Source organism: Hibiscus syriacus, unplaced genomic scaffold (assembly GCF_006381635.1).
Source record: "Hibiscus syriacus cultivar Baekdansim isolate YM2019G1 unplaced genomic scaffold, ASM638163v2 tig00112517_pilon, whole genome shotgun sequence".
Lineage (NCBI taxonomy): Eukaryota > Viridiplantae > Streptophyta > Magnoliopsida > Malvales > Malvaceae > Hibiscus > Hibiscus syriacus.
The window spans coordinates 210534-228946 of NW_024063353.1; the positions used below are offsets into that span (position 1 = coordinate 210534).

At 32.4% G+C, this 18413-nt stretch overlaps 3 protein-coding genes across 4 annotated transcripts; 1 reads left to right on the forward strand and 2 right to left on the reverse strand.

Moving 5' to 3' along the window:
• Positions 1 to 1129: 1129 nt before the first annotated feature.
• Positions 1130 to 1594, forward strand: LOC120181199 (transcription factor PRE6-like). Its single transcript, XM_039186378.1, has 2 exons — positions 1130 to 1303; positions 1436 to 1594. Exons 1-2 carry the CDS (start codon positions 1178 to 1180, stop codon positions 1589 to 1591), a joined length of 282 nt encoding a protein of 93 aa, XP_039042309.1. The 5' UTR covers positions 1130 to 1177; the 3' UTR covers positions 1592 to 1594.
• A 2125-nt stretch (positions 1595 to 3719) lies between these two features.
• Positions 3720 to 6514, reverse strand: LOC120181171 (UDP-galactose/UDP-glucose transporter 3-like). Its single transcript, XM_039186358.1, has 7 exons — positions 6320 to 6514; positions 5734 to 5831; positions 5487 to 5617; positions 5108 to 5138; positions 4797 to 4900; positions 4501 to 4622; positions 3720 to 4256 (listed from the first exon to the last, which is right to left on the reverse strand). The coding sequence occupies exons 1-7, from the start codon at positions 6421 to 6423 to the stop codon at positions 3860 to 3862; spliced, it is 987 nt and encodes a 328-aa protein (XP_039042289.1). The 5' UTR covers positions 6424 to 6514; the 3' UTR covers positions 3720 to 3859.
• Positions 6515 to 14332: 7818 nt separating this feature from the next.
• LOC120181140 (ubiquitin-conjugating enzyme E2 2-like) lies at positions 14333 to 17990 on the reverse strand. Of its 2 annotated transcripts, XM_039186337.1 has the most exons (6): positions 17833 to 17988; positions 16850 to 16986; positions 16735 to 16760; positions 16000 to 16089; positions 15292 to 15380; positions 14385 to 14736 (listed from the first exon to the last, which is right to left on the reverse strand). In XM_039186337.1, exons 2-6 carry the CDS (start codon positions 16972 to 16974, stop codon positions 14608 to 14610), a joined length of 459 nt encoding a protein of 152 aa, XP_039042268.1. In that variant the 5' UTR covers positions 16975 to 16986; positions 17833 to 17988; the 3' UTR covers positions 14385 to 14607. The 2 variants fall into 2 exon arrangements, with proteins under 2 accessions (XP_039042269.1, XP_039042268.1); XM_039186338.1 differs by lacking the exon at positions 16000 to 16089 and having other exon boundaries at positions 14333 to 14736; positions 17833 to 17990.
• Between the last annotated feature and the right edge of the window lie 423 nt (positions 17991 to 18413).

Genomic DNA, 18413 nt, shown 5'->3' on the forward strand with positions numbered 1-18413 from the left:
TAAACGAAGAAATTATTATATACCATTTATACAAAATAATTACAGCTTTGTTGGTGACTTTCAACAATGATACTAGTTATCTTAGTAGTATTTGTCAACTCTGCATTTCTAACCCCATTTTTTCTCATAAGCATTTCATCGAACATCTATGCTTCACCTGAGTTGACATGTATCTAACATTAAACCTTGAATTGTTGATGGTCCCGATAGTCTCTTGGTCGGGTCTTCTCTCAATGGATCCTTATTCAAGTCAACACCTCCACATAATTCAAAGTTAGATTAGAATTTCCCATGCATCCTCGTCTGAAAAGTTACACTAGAAATGAGAAGAGATAAGCGAAAAAGGAAATTCGAGATCGAAAATGAATTTGGGGTTTAGAATGAAATTTAAGATTGTATTGCAAGTTTTAAAAGTTGGGGGACCTAAATGCAAGTGCCTGAAAAGTTCAGTGACCATATTACAAATGTACTAATGGTAGTGTAACGACATCAAACGACCGGTTATGTCAGGGACTATATGCAAACAGACTAAATGTTGGGGGACCATATTACAAACAGACTAAATGTTAGGGGACTGTATTGCAAGTTTTAAAAGTTGAGAGATCTAATGAAGTTTTAGAAAAGTTCAATGACAATTACTATACTTTACCCTAATTTTAAAATAGGTTGAAACCTTGTTTAAATTAGTTTTAGGGTGAGAAAATATATTAAAAAGGCAGGAAGTAATAGGAGAACGTGGGCTTGCGTGCTAAACTGACAGGCGGGAGGGCCGCATAGATGCGTGATTATTGCCCTTAAGCCCCACTTGTCTTCTTCTCCTTGTGACCACGGTATGGCGTATCTCTCTTCCTCTTTTTCTATTTGCCATTATGAATCAGCCTCCTCCTTCTTGCTCTTATATATATATATATATATATAACTTATATATAAATATGGAAACACCAAAAAACCCTATTTATTAACAAGCCTAGCCCACTGCTTCCTTCCATGCATTTGTCTTTTATAATTACATTGCCAAACCATATATCTCTTTGATCTTCTCATCCTATAAGTATAACCCCAGTTTCCCCTTCTCTGACAATACCAAAACCCATCTCTCTCTCTCTCTCTGTCTCTGTCTCTCTTCTCTCTATATTATATTTGGTTAAACTTCGATTTTAGTTGGTTTAACACAAGAATGTCAAGCAGAAGATCACGTTCCAGGCAAGCAAGTGGTTCCAGGATCACTGATGATCAGATTATCGACCTTGTTTCCAAGTTGCAGCAGCTTATCCCTGAGCTTCGTGGAAGACGCTCCGACAGGGTACCTAATCATTGTTTTTCTTCTTCTCCTTCTTCTTTATTACGTTTATATTTTTCCAGATGAGTATTTTTGGCTTAATAGCAAGGTTTAAGGGTTTAAATCTCATGAAACGTATCAAATTTCGTGTTACAGGTATCAGCTTCGAAGGTGTTACAGGAAACCTGCAACTACATAAGGAACTTACACAGAGATGTTGACGGCTTAAGCGACCGGTTATCTCAGCTATTAGCTTCGACGGACACCGATAGCGACCAAGCAGCCATTATCAGGGGTTTACTTACGGAATAATCAGTCTTTGATCACTTATTTTTCTTTTTATATATCTAGGGTTTGTTTATGCAGACGAGGGTTGAACCATATGGGTATAGATTAACCATGTTATTTTACCCTATAGTCATTGAGACACTTGTAAAATTCTCGAGTTTGTCCTCGTATATTTATAATGTAAAAATAAATTACGAGTTTGTTTACATATTATTATTTCTGCATAATGTCATAATCACTTACAAATCCCTAGAACGAAGGTCATGTATGCATTGAATATGTTTAAACCTACAACTTATAAGATATAATAATAATAATAATAATAATAATAATAATAATATCAATCAAACTGCCCTCTTTCCCATTAAAATTGCTTTTTTTTTTGTGTTTTAAAATTGTTCCAATTAAATTATCCATTTGAAAAAATCTACAACTTTTATTAAGCACATTTCTCTTTCTACCCTTTTTTTAGTTTCCCAACAAAGTAAAGTTTAATGTTTTTAGGGTAAAATTGTCATTTTCTACAACGCATATCTTACATAAATTTTTTCTTATTAAAACTACGTGAAAACTCTACAATAGACGATGAAATCGGAACAGATGGAGTAATATTTATCGATATAATTGAGTACTATCAGTAAGAAATTTTTCAATTTTGAAATATTGTCTTGGTTTGTTCATGGTGTCGTGCATGAATCTAAGGCGGATATATCAAAGTTTTCAAATGTATAGAGGAAACCTAGACGGCTATGTTCGCCAACGATTATTATGCGGAAATAATGAAAATTTTAACCCCTGGACGTTCCTATGAATTGAAGTAGTTTATTTTTCTTGGATGATTTGAATATGAATAAAACAATATTTAAAACAATAAAATATAAAAGTATTTGTTATCAATACACTATAAATTGAATGGATTGTAAGATCCTTTTATTATTATCTCGGGTGATTATAAGATAATAATTATCTAAAAGATCTAATAATAATTTTTTAAATATTTTTGTATACGTTAATAAAATTATGATCAAATCCTTTAATAATAATAATTATTATTATTTTAATCACTAAAACCACTCCAACTTATATTAAAGGATTTTTAGAATTTAAGAGTGGAACTATAAAGGTCAACCGCTGAATCTGTGGACATGGGCTCACGTGATTTAGGTACTGGGACTATTGGTCTAACGTTTTCTCATCAGTCTCTATTCGAAATAGGTATAAATTTCGTGATACTCGTTTTTTATCATAAGACCGTGAAAAGGGAAAAAAGAAATGAGCTAATTCCTCTAATTTATTCCCCCTTTTTCGGCTGATTAATGCCCTCCGTTGTTTTGATTTAATTTGATATTTACTTTCTCGCAGCTAATTAAATATCCAAATTTAATTTTAAAATCTAAATTGGTACTTTCTTTTAGTTATTTGATCAAATTGATATTTATAAATAAATAATTTATTTAAATCAACTAGAATATCAAAATCATGTTCGGGTAACAAATTAAGGGGCCGTTTGTTTATTGATGAATGGAACCATGCATTCTCACCTCTGAATGAAGACTATGCTTAATGAAACAGTAAAAAACTGTCGAATGATTCAGCATTAAAATAAATTTTGAATTATTAAGCACCCGATATTTTACCATAATACCTATTTTTCACATGTTGTCTTATTAAACAATCATATCTTATAATATAATAAATCAATATGAAGGTAAAAATGAAAATATTCATAATTCAGATTGTACATTCGGAACCATTATCAAACAGCATGTTACATTCAAAACCTATTCATACAGAACCTTTGAATCATTTAGACCATTGAATCATTCGACGCTTAATCATTTTATTTTATCAAACAACCCCCAAGTCATTAGATCAAGTTTCTGTATCTAACTAGAAAAATTAAAATTTTAAATTAAACATTAATATTAAGTTTAAATATCTAATTAGACGAAAAAATAACTTAAATATTAAAATAGTCTTGAAATCAAATTCAAATTTGTTTCTTCTCGACGGACAAAATCATGCGAGAGGCTAAAAGTTACTAATTTATTGTAATTCATAAAAATGTTACTCCTACTAAACATAGGATTACCACAAAGAGTCTATTTTCTCAAATGAGATGTATGAACTACATTACCAAATCCCAAGTTTTGTTTTAAAATTTGCGATCATTGAAGCTTAGGGTTGCAATGATCGTATACCATGGGAAGGTAAACAAATTAGAAAATGGAACACACGCACGCACACGAAAAGGGTTAAATGTAAAGCTAAAACCTGTTTAAAGGGCGTGGTTCAGGCCTTTATCTTCTTCTGCAGCTTCTTCCACTTGAGGAAGATTTGGTAAGACAACCCGGCGAAAACCATGAGTACGCAGCTCCATTGCTTCGTGGACAGTGGATTGCCACTCAGCAGAGAAGACACCACGATGCTGACGAATTTGCGCGTCGTGGTGATGGTTGTGTTCGCCAAGGAGCCGAATCGACTTATGGTCAAGAAAATGAAATTCTGGCCAACCGCACCGCAGAGGCAATAGAACAATATATCCTGAGCGGCTTCCGGATGCTGCTTGCAGAACTGGACTGCCTCGAAACCACTAGCTTGTGGCCAACCAAACATGTAGATCATGTTGTATATGGTACCCCATAAGTTCATTCCCAACATTATATCCCAAGCACTTGTCTTTGGATACCTAAGCAAAAAAAAAAAAGAATGAACCAAAGTTCTCCTTTAGAAAAAAAAAACAGTAAGAGCTTTTGCTCCTAAATTTACTTGGAAAACTTATTCAATTGACCAACAAACTATATCAACAAGAATATTTCTTGGATAGTTATGTCTAAATATGGACAGTAAGAAAGGAAAAATGGGATCGAAAGAGCAATGTATAATAAATGTCAAGCAAACTAGCAAGCACAAAAGCTGAAGTACAAACATACCTAGTATTTATTGAGTCCTGAGTGGCGTTAGTAAAGCCATCAAATGCAAGGTTCAAAAAACAGAGCCCATATCCAAGGGGTGCATTAGGATGTGCCAACTTGCTAATTGTTTTTTTGCTAGTCTGGAATAAGATCAAAGCAGACATATGAGCAAAGCATATGACTCGAATTGAGATTTCATGGGAGACTTAAAGACATTTAGTCATCGGGATGCCTAACGAAGAAGCAAGAGGTCAATAGGAACTAGAAAAATAGCGACATTGCTATTACAGTCCAACAAATAACACATTTCTCACCTTGATAAGTGCAAACATAGATACCCCTCCAGCCACAAGGAATGTGCAGATATACTCGGGGAAAGAGTATCGAATACCATAGACTAGAGTACCCATCAGCATAACTGCATAAGGGAAAAATACGTTAGTAGATCATTCAGAAACATCATGATACATGGTTCCTAAACCTAAAGAAAATTTAGGAATAAATGACACATTCCTTATAAACTACCAATTCAAAGTTATTAATGCTTTGCATGATTCCGTCAATTTACTAATCAATGAAGAATCATGAGAAAAAGATAGATCGGAGAAAATAATGTACATCTTACCTGGAATCATTTTTGAGGATTTTGCCAGAACCTGCAAGTAGGACGGACATCATCAAATGTTAAAAGTTAAAATCAATCTAGCTGTCCAAGGAGAATCAACAGCAACCATAATACCAAGGACTAAAGCCTCATCACTAATCAGTAAGCATTTGAATTCAACTATTGTCATGGCACTTAAATAAAAAGTGTCCATAGTTTAACTTTGTACACGAAAAAACATTTTGCCAATTATGAGAACTAGACTAGAAAAGGCATAATTAACTAAGAATTGGTTTGTCGAATATAGATTAGGGTTGCAGATCAATAACTAGATAGGCATGGAAACATGAGAGATAAAACGAGGAAATATCTAAAAGGCATGGAGAATCTAAGACCATGCCTGAGCAGGATAACTGATGTATTTCAATGCTTCAATTCCCATGGCTGGACCAATTGTATTCGTGATTCCAGCACTCCAATAAGTCCACCATGGTGCACCACCACTGCTGCCACTAGACCACAGCTTGATCACTGTATTTGAGGCACAAGAACAAATAAATTATTCTCTACTCCTCACCGGTCAATGGTATAGAAGAGTAAACTTAATCAAAATACAATAGTATGGTAACAGGGATGACGAAACTCACTTATGTATGACCAGGCTAAGCAGATCACATTTTGTGCCAAGTTAAGGAACGCAAGATGCTCAAACCTCTTCCCATCAGGGCCAAATCGTTTGGTGGATCTAAAAATAAAAGAGATAAACAATGTGTTTATGAAACAATAAAATAACTTAGTAAAGTATGCTCGCACTTCGATCTTCATTCAAGTGAAATGTTTAGAATCCAAGCAAATAGTCAGCAAAAAAATATATATGAAATGAACTGTTGCCATTAAAAAGTGTAGATTCAATAACAGTAAAGTGGAAGGAATCACCGCAAGTTATTCCAATTCAACCCAAAGAAAGGTCATTTTACTCGAGTGATTTTAGAACTAACTTCTAAAGTAAAATATTGACTAAGATCCAATTTTTCGTTTTCTACCTTTGCGTCTAAATCCACTTCCAAATTAACTAAGAAATTCGAATTATCTGTCGCGTATTAAAAAATGCAAACTTCGGAAACTATCAACAGCAGTTAATCGGAAAAGTCCAGAAGAATCGAATAAAACAAGAGAACAATCTGATATAAAAAGAAAAAATAATATAAAATTTCGAAAAAAATAAAAACATACAGAGTTTCCTGAAGAACGCCTTGGTAAATGTAGGCAGACCAAATCCCGGCCACGCAAAACGCCAACACTAAAGCTCGCCGTAGTCCGACGCCGGTCGCTTCCATTACGACGCCGTTAAATAACTATTTTCCCTTCTTCTTCTTCTTCTTCTTCTTCTTCTTCTTCTTCTTCCTCTGATTTTGTCTGATAATCAAATTAAAGGAAAAAAAAGAATCGACAAAGGAGGAAACATAGAGAGATCTTATAACGACCATCCTGTATATCATAAGGAAGCAGCGCCAAGCTTACGTGGTATTCCATGTGTCTTCATTTTATTGGACTGCTGACTTCATGACTCTTCTTTGATTGGTTGTTTATTGAAACGCTACTCGGGTTTTAGCCGGTTCTCCATTCTCTAGATCGACCGTCTCTTCGAGCTTAGGGAACTTCTGCTGTGCCGTGCCTAAAAAACGGTTAAAAAATGGCGTGATATGTTAAATAAGTGATCGGTTAAAATTTAGACCAGTTATGTTATATTATTTAATCGAAAATATTATCAAGTGTAATAATATATTAGGTAGCGCTTATATAATATAATAGGTAGCGTTTATATTGATCTATTTTCTAACTAAACATGTATATTTAAACCGGTAACATTATAAATTTACCTATTACATTATAATTATCGGTTTTGATATTTTTGAGATTGATACAATTTTAAATGTATCGACACTTTATGCGTGCACTTCGTTGTGTTTTCATTTTGGGAAAAAAATATCGACACATATTTAAAGAGTATCGATACATAATGTAAACATATTTACTAATTAACCAGTATATTTTTTACCGGTTACATTATAAATTTATCCGTTACATAATAATTATCGATTTCGATATTTTTTGGATCGATACTTTTCATAAATGCATCGACACTTATGCGTGTACCAGTTTGAGTTCTTCTATCAACAGTTTCAATGACACAAAATCCTAATCAAAAAAATAAAACTAAAACTGACATTACTTTATCATATATAGATAATAAGAGTATACATAAGTTTGCGTTAAGAGATGTCTGTTTCTGGGTTTTTGTTCTTTGAGAAACTGATAACATGGTAGGTTTCTTAATGTTATTCTTTTGTTACTGTAAAGTTTTTGTTCTTTTCTTACTGTTTTTTGTTTAAAATATCCAACTTTTTGTATTAAAAAATGAAAATCCTGAATGACCACACAAACACACTTCTTTACTACCGGTTTTGTCATTTCGAGATCGATTTTGTCATATTTTTACATGTTATATTGTTATGGATCGATACATTTTTATAAAGTATCGATACTTTATTGGCGCTATAACTTCTTTTCTTTTAAATTTCAAAAGTGTCGATACTTAAAATAAAGTATCGACACTTTCAACATATCCGGTAGCTCTTTACCGGTTTTGTCATTTCGAAACCGGTTTTGTCATATTTTTACATATTATATTGTTATGGATCGATACATTTTTATAAAGTATCGACATTTTATTAGCGCTATAATTTCTTCTCTTTTAAATTCCAAAAGTGTCGATACTTATAATAAAGTATTGACACTATCAACATATCCGGTAGCGTTTTACTTGTTTTGTCATTTATAGACCGATTTTGTCATTTTTTTACCTGTTATATTGTTATAGATCGATACATTTTTATAAAGTATCGACACTTTTAATATATCCGATAGCGCTTTACCTGTTTTGTCATTTATAGAGTGGTTTTGTCATTTTTTTTACATATTATATTGTTATGGATCGATATATTTTTATAAAGTATCGACACTTTCAATATATCCGGTAGCACTTTACTTGTTTTGTCATTTATAGACCGGTTTTGTCATTTTTTTTACCTTTTATATTGTTATAGATCGATACATTTTTATAAAGTATGGACACTTTCAATATATCCGGTAGCGCTTTACTTGTTTTGTCATTTATAAACCGGTTTTGTCTTTTTTTTATCTGTTATATTGTTATGGATCAACATATTTTTATAAAGTATTGACACTTTCAATATATTCGGTAGCGCTTTACCTGTTTTATCATTTATAGACCGGTTTTGTCATTTTTTTACCTGTTATATTGTTATGGATTAATATATTTTTATAAAGTATCGACACAAACCGACAAGCAAAGTTTGTCGGTTATTAAATTTTTTAATATTTCTTCATGATTTCCACCTATTACATTACTATTACTCGATATTTCCGGTAGCGCTAAACCAAATTTATCAAATATCTTTTAATGTATCTGGTAACGTCGTATATTAATCGTATATTAATCCGCCTTTCCTGAGACAATCTTTCGAGCTTAAGAAGACTAATACTACCAATAAAAAACCATTGACTTTTTCTTCATTAATAGGCTTAATGAAAAAAAGGGTAAACTACAAAAGTGACTACTTAATTATTGTCTGATTTTATTTTGACTACTGATATTTTGATTTAATAAATCAAATCATTCAATTATTTAAATACTTCAATTAAGCAACTGGTCATTGATTTTTAATAGAGATGGTGACGTGTCAGTTAAAAAATTATGCATTTGGTCTTCAGTACTTACATATTATATCAATTTAGTCATAATTTTAATTTAATTTTAAAAATTAACCCTTCAATCAAGAGTGTCATGTATCAACAAAGTATTAGGACACATTTTCAAGTGACACATGTCACCACATGATTGTAGAGCCCTTTTCAATTAATTTTAATATTTCAATTGAATAAAATTATCTATCAATTATATGATGACACGTGTCGTGTAGAAGAAAATATATTGTTAAAGAGTTACTAACAAAGAGATTCAAACTAGATAACTTGGGTGCCCATAGATACACTTCAACCATTGGCTTAAATGTCTCATTTGTTAGTTGGTTGAAAATTTGCTATATATATATATATATATATTAACACAAATCTAATAAATAATTTACATTTTACGCACATATATATTAAATTATACTTAATACAATATTTAAAAATAAGTTTAATAATTTTATATTTTAAATTAAATTATTTTTGTAATTATTTTTAAATAATTATATATGAATTGTATTAAAAAGTAAAATTATATTAAAAAATCATTAAAGAATCCAAAGTCACAAAAATAACTTAAATCATAAAAAAATATAATTTGAATCTTAACTCTTTATCTTCAATTTATTTAAAAAATTATTTTTCATTTACTTTATATTTTTAATAATTTAAAAAAAATTGTGAAAAAGTAGAAATTAATTTAATTTAAAAATATAAAATATTGAACTAATTTTTTATTTTAAAATTTTACATTAACTATAATTATATGTGTGTGAGAGAGAAATATAATTTATTTATTAGGTTTGTTTCAATAGTTTATATATATATATATATGCGTGTGTGTAGAGGTGCACAAAAAATCCGAATATTCAATTTTGCGCAAAAAATATCCGAAATTGGATTTGGGAAAAACTGGTTTTTTTTAAACCGGATCGGATATTTAAAAACCGAATAGTATAACCGGTTTGGGAAAAAAATTGGACGATCAGTTTTTTTACCAGATTAAAAACCGGTTTGAAAAAACCCGGATAAAAAACTGGTTTTTATCCGAAATAATACGATATGGAGTTTTAAAAACTAACTGCTAATGTAGCCGTTGGGGGGTTTTTGTGACCATTTTTTCTATAAAAAAAATCACAATTTTACCACATTTTTTTAGGAAGTAGAGGTCTCATTAAAACTCCTCTCATGATTAACGGAACACCAAACGGTGTTCCTTAATCAGCGGAAGGAGGAAAAGAGTGCCTCAAAATTCATTAATAAGAAAAGATTACATAAAGGTTAAAACAAACAACCCCTTACAAACAACTCAAAAAACAACAAAACACTCAGTGAACATTTTTAAATCTTGCCCATGCTAGTACACCTGCCACCCACGTGAAGGGCTGATGCCCATGCCAAGATGTTGCGCCCCAAACACAAGTACACAATACCCAACAGCCCTACATCCCACATGCAACTCGATTCCTCATCACCCATGCCCTGCTGCTCCACTAGCACACAAACCTTGGCTGCTGCCCATCCTCCACCGAGCAAACCCATACCCTGCCCATACCTTGATGCCAAAAACACCCAATTTACCATCCTAAACATGTATAAATAGGTTGGGGATGTATTTAGTTGATTACAACTTTCTCAAATCTTATTACACAACACCTAAACATCTCTCAAATCTTATTTTTTGTAATTTTTTTCTCACCACCACCGATTTTTTTATATCTGGTTTTTTTTTAAAATCGATTTTTTCAAACCGAAACCGGTTACACTATCCGACCCTCCAAACCGGTTAGAATCTGAACCGATTTTTTTAAAATCTGGTTTTTTGGCTAGGTGAAAAAATCGAATCGATTTTTATCCGATCCGGATCAATTTTTTATCCGACTTTATGCATGTCTATGTGTGTGTAAACCAAATATATAGAAAAGTTTTCAACAAATGGGGCATTTAGCCCAGTGGTTGAGGTATGCCTGGGACACCCAAGATCTTTGGTTTGAAATTTTGGGAATCTCTTTATAATTTATTTTCTCATACACAGGTGGTGTTAATTTTTTCAATTAAAATTAGGACTAAATTGATAGAATATGTAAGTATTGATGATTAGATGTATAATCATGCCAATTTTTTAATTGACACGTCATCTCCTCTAAAAAATTAACAAGCAGTGACTTGATTGAAGCATTTAAATAGTTGGGTGTTCTGATTGATTAAATAAAAACATCGATGGTCAAAATGAAATCTGACAATAATTAATTAGTCACTTGGATGGTCTACCAAAAAAATTAAGTGACTAAATTATATTTAAAGTTGATTTTAAGTTTTTAAATTATACGAAAATTCGACTTGTCAAAGCTATTGATTTTAGTATAGTTGGCTCTAGCAAATCCACTTACTTTCCCTGAAGACATTTTGAAACTTCAATTCTAATTGTAAGCAAATATCGACCTGGATAAGTGCAGTGTCAATATCCTTAAAACACTTTCTTGTTTCGAGTGTTTTAAATGATCATGAAGTTGGTTTAGTTAATGATGTAGCAACAAAACATTCGTAATAAATTGAGTTATATATTGGTACACGTAGAGCTGTAAATGACACGAGACATATCTTGAGCTGTTCAAGATCGATTCGATTAAAGTTTAATAAATACTCTATTTGAATGGACTTGGATTCTTAACGAGCTGAAACGAGCTACTTAATACTCGATTCGAAAAACTCGTGAGCAGCTCGGAAATATAATATATTAAGTTTTTATTTTTTTTTAAAAAATTATTAATAATATTAACATTTATGTTTTGATATTTTTTTAAAAAAAAATGCAGTATATGATTTTTATGTATTTAAGGTTCATATTTGAGTTTGAGTTTGAGTTTGAGGCTTCAATCGAATTAAGTTTACGATTTTTTTCATTTCGAGCTTTTTCAAGTTTTTATGAGCTTCAGTTCATGGTTTCGAATTCGAGCCGAGCTTGAAAAATTTTAAGCTCGTGAGTTTTTTAGTCGAGTCGAGCTCAGTACTACTCGAGCTTGACTCGGGTCATTTATAGCCCTAGGTACGTTTCTGTTCATATAGTGAAACACAAGCCAAAATAAATATGTTATAGTCCTAAAGTTTCAAGCAATGAATTTGCATATCGAAACGTCTATAAGGATGTTTCCTTTCTGAGGTAAAGAGATGGATGCAAAGGAGTTGATTTTGAAGGCAACAAATTAAACATCATTTCTACCTCCATCAATGGCAGATTTGATTCCTTTTTTCACAGACCTTGTCATATTTTTCATTCAAACAAGAATCACTCGATTCCTAAATACTTAATCAACAAATTGAGGCTTGTGAAATGCATGTTATTGAAGGAGAAATAAGGTATTGTCCAACATCTTTTTGAAGCTATTATCGATATGAATATTTTCTTATTTGAAGAGACATTTAGTTACTGAATCCTGTTATGGATAAAATAATGCAAAACCCAAATTTTATCATTGACGAAGACATTAAACTAGAAGCTAAATCAAATGTGGCGTGTCATAAGCTGGATTATGCGAACATTGTTTACCTGTGTCGTCAATATATTGATCAATATAATGACAAAGGTAAACAACATACACATAATCCAGCTTATGACACGCCACATCTGATTTAGCCACTAGCTTAATGCACTCATCAATGATAAAATTTGGATTTGACATTATTTTATCTATAACAAGAACCAACAATCGAATGTCATCTCCTAGTAAAGAAATATCCGTATCTTTAAAAGCTTCAAAAGATGTTGTACAATACCTTGTTTCTCCTTCAATGGCATGCGTTTCACAAACCTCGATTTGTTGTTTAAGTGTTTGCGATTCGGGTGATTCTTGTCTGTGCAAAAATATTGATGTGAGAAGGGAATCAAATCCGACATTGATGGAGGTAGAGAAATGCTGCTTTGTTGCTTTTCAACAGTCGGCTCCTTTGCATCCGTCTTGTTGCCTCTACAAGCTTTGCTTTGAAGCAAAGATACAAAGGATATGAAACTCTATTATATTTTTGAAGGAAAAAGATAAAGAATTGGGGCATAAAGGGTTTGAACCATTAGAAAAGCTGGAAGAATGATGCAACTGAAATCTGGTTAGGTTGGGATGTAGTTTTAAGTGTGTGGTAGCCCCATATTTATACCGGAATATGGGGACCATTAGAAAAGCATGAACTAATTTTGTTTAAAAGTAAAATAGTTTTAATTGTCCTTTAATATGGCGTCTCTATCGATCACATGCAACATTGATTATGTCACATGCGTCTCTAGACTCATAGAATTATTAACATACTTCTCTTTCTGTCACATGCAACATTGATTATGTCACATGTGTATCTAGATTCATGGAATCAACAATACAACTTAATTAAATTACTATTCTTTTTTTATCCTAATAATTCACTTCTGAAAGAAGGAGTATGAGTTTATGATTAGAACTTATAGAACGACTTTAGTAGTTAAAAAGAGTGTTATTTTCTTAGAGGTCTCCGGTTCGAGCATCTATATTTATGCGTTGTCAATAATTAAGAGAGATTTTGAACATATACTGACTTATAATCACTTCGGTCATACTTACCTCCTTTACCGGCTAGTGACCACGAATAAGTGATGGCAGCCTTTTATAATGCCCGGCGAGCCTTCCAACGAATAACATTTCCATCAATGAAACTTCATGATTTTAGAATGATAACAATTTTAATATAAGGTCAGGTAACAGACGATTTGCATTCATACGAGTACCAGAAATATGGTAGTGCCCCACTTTACTTACTCCTATCTTCATTCACGTGAATGGTAGGTGAACATTGGTTTTCATTGCTGCAGTTACTGATGCCATTGCTTATTTGCCATGCTTTCTTCTTGAACTAAAAACTTACTCATAATGTCCTAAAAACTTAAACATGAAATTACAAGAGAAACACACTTAAACTACGTCCCAACTCTTACCAAATTTCAGTTGCATATTTCTTCCAGCTTTTTCTTACGAAATTTCATATCCTTCCCATCTTTGCAGCCGCTCTACCGAAAGAGATATACCGGAGATTCGCCATAGTTTTCGGCATTGGGGTGCTTGGGAAAATTGATCTCCTATAACAGTCAACATCGTAATGGTCAAACGGTGAAAAACATTTTTCGTATAGAGCTGTAATCGTAACATTTAGTATGAAAAATAATAAAATATTAATTAAAATCTAATTGTTAAAGCATCTTTTTAAAATTTTAAAATTAAGAATTAGGGTCAAATATTTAAACCAAAAGATGGTAGGTCAGGATCTATTTGCCCTGTTTCAAAACTAAGGAACTAAAAAGAAATTGAACCAAAAAATTGGGGCCTTAATTTGTCTAGTTTTAAAAGTAGGACCTATAAAACGATTACAGCCCAAAATTTTTTGAAGAGCAGTGCCCAAAAGTAAACTTAACTGTTCCACTTTTATTTACGCAAATCATCATCAAGAAGTCTCCAAATGCAAGTTTCAAAGCTCGGTTTATCGACTTATGGTTTATTTATGCTTTGAGTACTTGATGAAAGTGCTGCCCAAGGAGAAGCATTCATTTTCATAACACAAACAACTAACAAATCCAAAACAGTTTAAACACATTTTCAATGTTATTTAGACAGGCCAGTAGGACTATTTTTGACGTTCCATAGAAACCAAATCTCGAGCCATCCATCAGCAGTCTCGCATACTCTCCTATTGTCGTCACACTTTGTTCTTACAATGGAGTCCGACATGAGATATTAGTCAGCGGTCCAACTCTGCTCAACGACCTCACGTACTCTCCTATTATATTCACGCTTGTTCTCACTAAACATCCGAGCAGCTTCGGAATTCGCAGGGGAGTTTGGATTTGGATCGCAAAGCAATGACTGCACACACAAGATAAGAGCAGGCTTAAAACAAGTCTAAGAGAGAGATGACCATAAGTGGCATACATGTTAAATGCATGAGTACCACAGTTTTATAACAACCTATCAGGATTAGAACCAAGGATTCTTAATTTAGAGGTACTGACGTGTTCATAAGAAAAGTTACCTCTTTTCCCTCCAACTGTTTAACCAGAAGCCCAATCTCTATATGTTCTATGTGTGTATTACACACACAGGAGGTTAATGCTAAGCAATATCGTAAATGATGCATGCAAAGTATTAAAAGTCAATGCTAAGTAATACCATAAATGATGCATGCAAAGTATTAAAGGTCTGGATCCTTCACATGAATGATGAGTACCAGTAGCTGGTTGTCCTTGGAACTTTGCAAGGGTAATTGATGTTTTCACTTCCACATCTTTCATACGGAAGTTTACAATATTAGGCAGGTTGTTTCAAAGCATATACCATGACAGAGGGAATTGGACTTAATAATGTTTTATTCCGTGGCCCTTAGATAGCCACAAATGAAAAGATGAAGAAATTGAATCGTACCTGAATAGATGTCAGTATTGCAGCTACATCATAAATTGGACTCCATTGATTTTGTAGAATGTCCAAACAGATGCTTCCATCAGCATATACTGACAAATTAGCAAGATACAATACGGATCAGATTAAGAATGGCTAAATCTGTTGATTACCAAAATATACAAGAGCACAAAGAGAAATCTTATATCATAATAACAAATAAAATATAATATAGTTATCAAATGATGAGAACCAGAAACTGAAGCCGAACATGTAAATTTGCCAAGTAACATCAGCTTCAAAGCTTTGGTTGTGTGGATGGCTAGGTGCTTATGACACAAACAACAAGAAAATGATGGCCTTGTGTTTCCTAAACATTCATTACCTCATGTTTGGAGATTCATAAACAAATATGTAATCCACCTTGAGCACCCGCTTTCATAGTAGGGGTCTACTCATTCAGAAACCACAAGTATCAAGCTCTTTCTGAGTATTAGATCTTCTCATTCAGAAATATAGTTAATAAAACTTAAAGGCATGATGAATGACATAAGCACAACTGCTATAGTTGCACCCTACGTGGTACACCTAAAATGCAAGAAAGGATAAATTTATCTTGCACAGATGTATAAAAAGTTGAAGCTAGTAATAAAAAGCATCAAAGCTTGCATGGCATGCAACAATAATTGAAAAAGTGGATCCAGAAAAAAGAAGACTTGTCTAGAGGCTTACTATTTGGATGGAACATTCGAGATACAAAACGAACCGTTGGTGGCTTGTTTGGATAATCCTCCATAAACTGAAGAGTCAGCTTAAACGTACCTAAAAGACTCAAAATTGTCAAACAGATATTATTAATTTATAGTTGTTAGCAGTTTACCTACATTATATTGGGGAAAAATATTCAAAGTTATAGCTTATATAATCCTAAAATTCTACTATTCAAACTAAAATCCACATCAGAAATAAGCATGACGATTTTCCATCCAAATGTAGAGGTCTTCTGGTCGTCTTCTGAAGAACATTCTTACCAAAATCATACGCTCGTTGAATTTAAAGATTTCCTAAGGCTCTAGTCCATGAAAAGATTGTTCCACTTCTGCTTAACTTATTCACATGAAAAATAAGTCTAGAAGGCAATTAAAAATGTCACTCCCCTTTGAACAAATCCAACCTTCAGCCTTTTGCATTAAGTACCAGCTCAAACAATTCACAGAATATCTAATTATATCCTTGGGCCAAACATAACAAATTCATCATTCAGAAAGTCATTCAGAGGAAGCATTTAACCAATTTATATATGGGAAACTGATAACATCATTATGGGACAATAGAATTATAGAGGAATTGTCTCCGATTAGATAGATTAACATAGAAATCTTTTAAAGAGACAACCAAACAAACCCGCCAAAGAACCATAGACAAACTGATACTTCAAACAAAATTATGCACCGGAATTTACATTACCTCCATCCCATGGGGTGTCATCAGGCCTGCAAATTCATCAAAGTATAGACATTAGCACATGCTATTGAATCTTAACTAAAAGATAAAGATGCTCCATTCTTATTTTATCATATACCCAAATATAACAGCATTCCAGTGCATAATGTTGTTATCTTGAGGAGCACCACTAATTCCGGCAGGAGGATCTTGCTGCAACCTCTTAAAATCCCTCATCAGTCTCTTCCTTGCAGGAGTAGACATCCTCACCTTCACCTGCAGATTTAAGGGAAGCCAATCCAAAATCAATGCAAATATGCAAAAAGTGAACGATAAAAGCCAACATAAACAGGAAGAAAACGGAATAAAATCAGACTTCTACAAGTAAACCAAGTTTTGAACATCAGTTCTGTAACTTTATATGCAGATTGACATTCAAACCTCAATATTTACTTTGAGCAGCAAGCATATACCCACTAAATCAAGATCTGCACAGCAAGAAGCAACTCATTCCAATCCCATAGATTCTAGTTATTTAGTTTACATCCCATGGTTCTAATTAAACATTTACAACTTAGAATCACAATCACTAATAGCTGGGAAACATCGATTTTCATACTAATAACATAGAAAAAGGAGAAGGAGAATTGCTTAAAGATGAAGCAATTGAAAGAAAAGGACAAAAGATGACAGAAAACACACTCTTGCTTTTAAATTCTGTTCAGAACAATGATCCAGCAAATCACAACCATTAAACATGAAACTAAGATTATAAATCAATAATTTTCTAGAATTATTAGAACAAATTAACACCTAGCAGGCTAGCACACAAAAGCCGGAAAATCTACTCATAGAAAGTTAAAATCTACTCATGAAAATAAGCTAAAAACACAAATCTAACTTGTCAAGAGAAAACAATCCTAACCTAAGATCCATAACTATGACAACAATGATAAAAGAAGCTTCAACATATCTTAGCAATCAAACCTATAATTTTCCTTAGATATGTAATTACCATACACAAATCTTAGCAAAATTAAAGAAAAACAAGCAAAAAAAAAGAATATAATTCTAGAAATGGAAATCAAAGAACAAGAAAAGGGAACAAAAGGACGTTCATACAGAGTAAGCGCCGCGAGTTAACTCTCTGATTCTCTAAAAGAAAGCTTCACAATCACGAGTTAACAACGGAGAAAATAAAAAATAAGTTTTCCTTCCCGAGATTTGCTCAGGAAACAAACGGAAAATTTTATCAATTAATTATAAACCAATTGATCCCAAATGAAGATTTTATATACTTTTCTTAATTGTAACATTAAAAAGAAAGGCAACAAAGGATTAGCTCAACTTAATGGTTAGGCATTATATTTCGTATAAACTACACAAATCATTTCTTAATTTTCTTTCTAATCCTATTTTAGTCACTGAAATTTAAAATATTTCAATTTGATTACTGAATTGTATGCATTGAATTTTTTAGCATTATGCCATTAACTTATAACGATGTCATGACATAACCTAATAAAATATTTTTTAATAAAATAAATTTTATATAAGAAAATAATTATAAGAATAACATAAAAAAATTAAACTTAAACTTCAAATATCTTCTCTAAGAATATACCATCACTGTTACCAAGAGGTTTAACTAATCGTTGTTTTTTACATGTAGGTTCTAAGATATTTAATCCATCGATCGATTA